Source organism: Guillardia theta (assembly GCF_000315625.1).
Source record: "Guillardia theta CCMP2712 unplaced genomic scaffold GUITHscaffold_46, whole genome shotgun sequence".
NCBI classification, from domain to species: domain Eukaryota; class Cryptophyceae; order Pyrenomonadales; family Geminigeraceae; genus Guillardia; species Guillardia theta.
The window spans coordinates 475,979-483,638 of NW_005434628.1; the positions used below are offsets into that span (position 1 = coordinate 475,979).

Genomic DNA, 7,660 nt, shown 5'->3' on the forward strand with positions numbered 1-7,660 from the left:
AGGGGGGGGTGGCCTGGGGTTGAAGGAGGAAAGAAGTAACGTTGTTGTGTGATTTCTTTTGGTTTCTGATCCTGAGTTCTGCAGTTGTTCTACATGCCTTCTCCTTATGCAATCTCCGGGACCCCTCCCCACTTCCCTTCCACACTCATCCCTACCTTCCGCAGCCCAAGCTTCCCTCAGCTTCGGGCCTCAGCAGCCACCCGCTCCCTCCGTCGGCTCAATGGTGGTAGAGGGCTGGAGTCAAGGAAGTTTCTCCCTTTTTTTTGTTGAGGATTGTACAGTTTTTGTTCTTGTTGATATCGAGTGAGTCTCCTCAACACGTGGCAAGCGCGACATGTGCGTGTGTCATGAATGTTTTTCCTTCTTGACGGGTTTTGGTTGGATCTCACTGAAGGTTGTTGTTAACAAAAATGATTAAAAATGATTCGCGTGTTTCCCATCAGTCTTCCTGCACACATGGATGCACGTGCGAGCACGAAGGCGGGAGAAAACTGTTGCAACATCAAAAGTTCGCAGGATGCCAGAGACAACTGTGAAGAGCCGGTGCAACCCATAAGAAACTTGGATCGGCCGAGTAACAAGCGAACTACTTGCACTGGCACGGAAACGGGAGGGATACTCCCTATCCATCTGAGACTCGGAGAATCATTCCTGCACCCGAGCATGCCTCACTCCGAGGTAACCCCTCCCTCGTCCACGTCCACGTCCTCTTGCTCCTCGTCCTGCCTGTTTTGCCTCAATGTCACTTGTGGGACTGAAACAGTAGAGCACAAACCTGTCCGTTTTCTGGCAATTTCCCTTGCTCTGCTAGCTTCGCCCGCAGAGACGACTGACTTCCATCTTCCTGGCCCGCATGCCCGAACCCGTTTACCTCTGTTCCTCCGCTCTCCTCCAGAGTCCCAGGCTGAGAATATTGTTGGCTCTGATGGTTCTCCACAGCAGCTGCTGCACCCTCAGTCTCCTGGCTCTTGGCCGGAGCCTTCTGGTTGGTCTGGCGCCTTTGAACGGTGCTCTGCCTGGGAGGAAGCGACTCCTGCTCGGCTGTCTTGCCGTCTGCTGCTCCCTCTTCTTTCCCCCCTGAGCCGTTGGTCGCTACTCCCTGGGCGCTGCTCTGCTGCTGCTGCCCTTCAGCTGGGAGAGGCTTGGCAGGCTGCATGCGGGGCTGATTCTGTCTGGGTTGCTGCGGTTTCCCTGGAGCAGTCGTAGCTGTAGTGCCCTCGGTTGCCTGCTGCTGCTGCTGCTGCTGCTGCTGCTGCTGCTGCTGCTGCTGCTGCTGATTCCGTCCCTGGGGTACCGTTGCCCCTCCTCTCCCTCCTGCTTGTGCCTGGGGGGCCGTTGCCCCTCCTCTCCCTCCTACTACTGTAGCTCCTCCTCTCCCTCCTGCCTGTGCCTTAGGTACCGAAGCTCCTCCCCTCCCTCCTGCCTGTGCCTGGGGTACCGAAGCTCCTCCCCTCCCTCCTGCCAGTGCCTGTGCTGAGTTCGGCATTGAATGGTTAGGTTGCTTGTTCATCGGATTAGTGCCGTAGCTGGGGGCTGACTGAGGAGAGTTATTTTTCTGGTGGTCGTCCAGGCCCGTGACAGAGAAGTTCACGCCCTGCTGCTCCCTCTGCACAACTCCAGCAGCTGCCCCTCTCTGAGCCACGCTGGAGCTGGACTGACCTCCTCGAAAACCTCCTCTCGGAATGACCTATGGCTCTAGACTTAGAATGAATAGCAAAGAGAACAAAGTGCACCTGCTGCTGTCCTGCTTCCCCTCGCATCATCTGGGGAGGACCAGGCGGCATGACGGGACCATTCATCCTCTCATTCGCGTTGCCGGCTCCGTTATTGACTGCCCCACCTCTTCCTCTCGTCGGCATTGGGGCTCCCGATGGTCTCGTGCCTCTGCTGACTCCCTGGCCCCGTGGATACCGTCCTGCTTCCAGCGACATTCAGACACGGAGGGCAAGGCAAGCGATCTACCTCCAGGCCCGTCTCGAGCGAATCCGAAGTGAACTCCCAGGGATCTGAGCTCGTCCGACAAGTTTTCGATCACCCTCTCCTTCTCTCGCTGCTCACGATAAGTCTCGATGGTGTAGATAAGAAGCGCCTTGGCCTGCATGTGAGCAGTGAGCCGACGAGCACCAATCGCCCTTGACTACCTTTGCTACACAACCTCTCACTCCTGTGATGTGAACCTGTTTCGCACCACCGTCCACCTGTATCCTGCATCCTGACATATCTTCCAACTCTTGGACTTGTTCGCCTTTGCGACCGATGATGAAACCAGCCTGTACATGTTTGTCATGCGCGTTCATCCCACATCCAAATCAAGCACCTCGTTCTCCATGAAGCCAACAGAGTCTGTCACGATCTCAAGGAGTTCACGTGCGGCTTCAGCTTCTTCTCGCTTCTCCGCCCACACAGTGACCACCCCGTCAGGTCGAGCCTCGATGTGGTGGATACCTTTTGAGATTCAGCCGCGGTTGAAATGAAACTCCCCTCAGAACTACCTGGAAGAGACTTTGCCTTCCGAATGTTTGCACCCTTCGCTCCGATCACCATCTTCAACTTGTCCGGATCTACTCTGAATGGGAGCTGAGCGAAGTCAGTTAACCACGACCTGGAAGCCATATCCTACCGAGTATCCTCGGCTCATCTGGTCTTCAGTGGTGGCGAGCTTCTTTTGTAGAGCCGAAGCTCTGGAATTGATCTGCAAGGATCACGGTTGAGTGGAGAGCTTGTTGAGATGGTGGGGCCGAACCTCGGCAAGTTGTGGCACCCTTCTGAAGTGCAAGTTGATCACGGACTCTGCAGTTTCCACAGCTCTGGAGAATCCCTGTTTGACGGATACCAGATGTTGAGTGACATACAACAAAGCAAAAACTCGGGTCACCAGGCCGATCAAACTCTTGCCGTTCGGGGACAAGTGAAGGGCGAACAAGTCAGCCTGCAACTTATCAGCACCATCCATCTCGTATCGTTGACCTACCAGCTTCGCAAGCTTGGGAAGATGGTCAGACGTAAGAAGCATGTCCTTCTCGAGGCCAGGGGGGACATGAAAAACTCCCTTGACCAAGTTCGCCGGAGTATGAGCATACGACGGTCTGATTCTTTCCTTCTCCACCACCTACAGCTGGTCATCTCCAGGTCTTCGCGCCATCAGGTTGGTCACCTCGTGGGTCCCCACGTCTCCCTCATCAGGGAAGGTTATGAAGTAAAATCCTCCTTTGTTCTTCTGAACTTGCCCTTCCCACCTGGTCAGGCGTCAACGCAACACGCCTCTCGTCCAACAGTTGCAGCGGACCAGCTTTCCTGCCCTTCGTCGGCAAAGTAGACTTCAACCATGGTTCCAGGCTGCGGATCCCAATTCTGAAATTCTTGAACATCCATGTTCGGCGGGACCGCTCGCACTCTCGAGGCGTCGATCCAGCAAGGATCGGCTTCTCCCAGGTATCTGCAATGTTGCAGGCAGTCACACACTAAGAGTAACAAACATCAAGGTCAAAGTAAGAGCTCGACGATTCTTTTTCCAGTGAAAGCAAAACAATAACCGTGGCAATGAATGCTTTAGAAACTCACCTGACCAAATACCGCTTGTTTCCGGCTTCAATGTCTAGAACCGTTGCCATGAAGTAGGCCCGATCACTGGGCTCAACGATCTGTGAACAGAAAGCATTTGTCAGTCTCAGAATCCTATCGAACCTGTTCCAACAAGAGCAAATATAGCGCCCTCCAGCTGCGCCGAACCAGCTGGGAGCTCTCTCACGAGTGTCCCAGTGATATAGACACAAGACACCTCAGCGAGGAGCTTCTAACTTTCTGCTCATCACGTCGATCTCTCTACATCTGCCCCACTGAACGCGACGGAAAGAATCGCTTCACTTGAATGGTCAACCATTTCTTTCATCCTGAATCACACCCCAAGAGCCCAAACACCATGTCCTCAAAGTCTTCCATCGCTCTATGGTCGTCCATGCTCGCATATCGGCATGGTTCCTCATCCATGAACTACATCAAGCCCTTGTTCCATCCTACTCGTGCACCTTCCCCTGACTAGCACTTACGGCCCTCCCCATGTTGCTAGTCTCATCTCGTTTCTCTACTCTCTTTCAAGAGCATCCTATCCTTGGATTCCTCGATAGACGGCTATGTACTTGAAGGACTCAATCTTACCCTCTTCCGCCTTCCTTCACATCCTTTGGCCTCCTCTCTCCATTATTTTCAACTGGTATGCCCTGCGCCTTCTGCTGGTCCTGCTCTCACTCCTGTTCCCGTACTCATGTCCTCAACTCTGCCCCAGCTCATCTCTTCATTTATGACCATCGTCTTCAAGACCATAGCTTCCTCTCTCCTCCCTGCTCTCTCACCTCCTTGCTCTCGCATCTCCCTCCTGTCTCTCCTCTCTCTGATCTCCCTTCTCTCCTCTCCCTCCTCTTTCATCTACCTCCTCTCCTCTCTCTCCTCTCTCCCTCTTCTTCCTCCCTCCTCCTTTCTCACCTCCACCCGTCCCATCGCCTCCTCCGCTGCAGCCATGACGAAGCGCCGAGGACCCTGTGGACCCCTACCTACTCATTCGATATTATTGGGTGGGGTAAATAGGTTCCTAGCTGGGGGTGGGGGGTGGGGGGTATGGGATAGAATGGGGGTTGGGGCATATTTAACAAGCTTTGTTGTTATTTAACCTAGAAGTCAGTTAATTACGTAACAATAGACTTAGTTTAGCAAGTATTTAGTCTATTTGACTGCCACTGCAGTGCGGGTCGCGGCTGCTGAGTCCGACACGGTCACGCCGGGCCGTTAGCCGCCCGCCCGGGCCGCCCGGGCCTGGTAGCCTGAGACTCACCGTCCGCCGTTCCAGGGCTCCGACCATCGGACACTCACTGACGGACTCTGAGTCAGGGCCTGGGCCGAGCGCCTCGGGGGCCGGTACGGTATTCTGCCGGGAGTCGGTCACCCGGCGGCCGCGCATGCCGTTCACAAGGCCATATGCAGGCTCTAGCAAAATTGGTCTTTTTTTTCTCCTTGGGAAGGGGTTCATATATACACTTCCATTCAGCTACCCCGGGTTTTGCTCTCTTAATGGGGGGTAGTGAGACAGGGATAAAGTAGGGTGGGTGATTTGAATTATACTGGCGTGGTACCCTGTCCCCCGCCTTACTTTTTGAAGCACTTCATTTTAATTGTTTAGTCAGCGCTTCAATCGTACACATCTATGTACGGATGAAGTGCCTCTGGTACAGTCTGTACTAGTCTTTTAAAGTGGTTTCGACAGGCGTCTCGAATCAGCCTCCACCCTAGTGACTTCCTTTGTCTGGAGGGGTAGAGGACCGAAAGATTCTCTCATACCCGTGCATTTCACTGTATCACGGTACGTGGGGGTGCTAATGGAAAAGAAGGCATTTCGATTGCCGTTGGAGCTCACCACGCCAATACCCCCGGTTCCCCTTCATCACCTTTACGAAAGGTGGGGTGGGTAGCTAGCAAAGAATACAAATCTACCCTTTGATTCAAGAGTTTGAAATTGGGAAATAGGGGGTAGGGTGCTATCTCCACTCTCCTTTCCCCAAATCCCCCCTCCCTGGGCAAGCAAGAGATGGCTGATTGATCCTTCACCCGCATGCAACGACAAGTCATCATGGTGAGAGGCTTCGAATCTATTGCTGCTTGAATGTGGATGAGAATTTAATCGTCTAATGTATCCATGTAGATAGACTAAGACCTTTTCTTAGTCTCTGACTTTGAAAGAAAGTTTTGAATTCCGCTTCTCTTACATGACTGCATGACAGAGAAAGCTGTCTAGGAATGAAGATGGCTTTAGAATACATTGCAAAAGATGAATACACCTTTTCTGCTCTCTTATTCATTGTTTCAAGCATGAGAGCCGTATGTACGAGAATTCAGAGAGGAAGTATGGTTTACAATGCTGCGCCATCAGTTTGCAAATGAGGTGCTTTCATGCACTCCAATCTTGCAAATATGCTAGAAATATTTAAGTATTTGCAGTTCAGATCCTCAAAAGCAACATCTTCACATTATTTCTGCTTGAGCATGCATTCAAAATGCTCAAGGATCAACATGCTCCACGTAGCTGCGGCGACATGGAAAGTCTGTTTCAACCACAGGATAAGAATCCTACAGCAATCAATGTGGCTTACTGGAGCTACAATCATACATTGTGCATAATTAGGTTTATTTGCAACTTTTTGATGTATCTCTGCTATGCAGGCACAACGAAGAAACCAATATGAAGCTTATTGTGCTGACCATTGCGCATGTATTTGATGCTACTTGCGGTTGTCATTGTAATTAGATTGTTGCAAAGAATGATACCTCATGAATGTATAAAGATTTCTGCAATCAGATCACTACCACTTGTGATGTCGATCCCAAGCTTACAGTGAGTCGGAATGGTCTACAGGGGAAGCGATGTTTTCATCATCATTCAACCCCTGCATGCATTCTGCATTTATGTGAAATGAAAGAAAATACAGAAATGCTCTTTAGCACGGCCTCGAATGCAAGACTGAGATCACTTTATTTCACAATAGAACAAATAATACATGTGTGCATACTGTGTTGACGGTTCAAATGTCCGACATCACAGCTAGATGAACGCTCAAAACTAATCCCACGCATCAAGAAATCAACACACTCTGCAAATCTCAGAAGTGGAGACTCTCGACGGTGTTCAAGGCTTAAGATGTCTTGATTGCCTCTGGCGGCATCAGTGTTTACATGCAATCAAACATCCTCACTGCAGTAGGCGAAATGCATGCAGAAATCTTGTGAAACAATCTATGCAATGCTTGATGTCTAATATAACAAGTGGGCTTGACTAATTACGTGGATCTGCAACCGTGATGATGCAATCTCCATCAAACAAATCTTCAAGGCATCGCATGTGGAAAATATGCAATTCAAAAATCATTAATCGCAAGGAAGTATCTTATGATTATTCTGCGCTGCCATAAGGTTGGTGTCAAGTCAAAATGACAAGCGATCTCCTACACTGGATTCAAACCTCATGTTTTCATCATCTTGTTCTTCATAATAACCTTTTGAACCATGGATCTCACAACGCCATTGCTGCACACTCTGTTGTCACCGAACGCATCACCACGAACCTAGCGGTCTCAGGTCTCAAACTGTGCTGACTAGAGAGCTTCAAACCTAACAAAGCCTTGCATGCTGAGATCTGATGCTGGCTACAGCAGCGGATGGTCTTACAGCGGCATCGTTGGAGGGCTTTGGTGCTACGTGCCGGCGTGTAGGGGAGACATGAGTCGGGCGTGTACGAGGTTGAAAACATTTCAACCCTCTGAAATGAAAGTTAAAATACATGTAAAGGCCTAGCAGAAATGATAACTAAACTGCACTGGTACTCTTTGGAGGTATCTCTTGCTGCCGTTGAAAACTTGTTTGAATTCACACGCCACCCCAAAAAAACTTTCTCGAAAAGAAGAGTGGAAATTAACGAAAGGGCTAAAAGTGAACGGCATGAATGAAGAAAAAAATCTACTTGAAGTTTCAGTCAAATATGTCTCCTAAGGCCTGGCATTAGGCATGTTTACAGAAGGTACAACCGCTCAAAGACCTTTCGGTAGAAGATTGATACACAAATACATTGGAGTCCTACTAAGGTCTTCACAACAAAGTCACTAATGAGGCGGCAGTGGGT

The 7,660-nt window shown here is 50.5% G+C and overlaps 1 protein-coding gene across 1 annotated transcript; it reads right to left on the reverse strand.

Annotated features, from left to right (window-relative positions):
* Positions 1-668: 668 nt before the first annotated feature.
* GUITHDRAFT_140530 (hypothetical protein) lies at positions 669-4,058 on the reverse strand (the record flags this gene model as incomplete). Its single annotated transcript, XM_005830416.1, has 16 exons — positions 669-722; positions 776-1,180; positions 1,734-1,915; positions 1,963-2,095; positions 2,142-2,177; positions 2,199-2,270; positions 2,318-2,445; positions 2,493-2,577; positions 2,603-2,692; positions 2,744-2,818; positions 2,876-2,929; positions 2,972-3,109; positions 3,155-3,236; positions 3,287-3,436; positions 3,562-3,641; positions 4,047-4,058. 16 exons carry the CDS (start codon positions 4,056-4,058, stop codon positions 669-671), a joined length of 1,776 nt encoding a protein of 591 aa, XP_005830473.1.
* Positions 4,059-7,660: the final 3,602 nt, after the last annotated feature.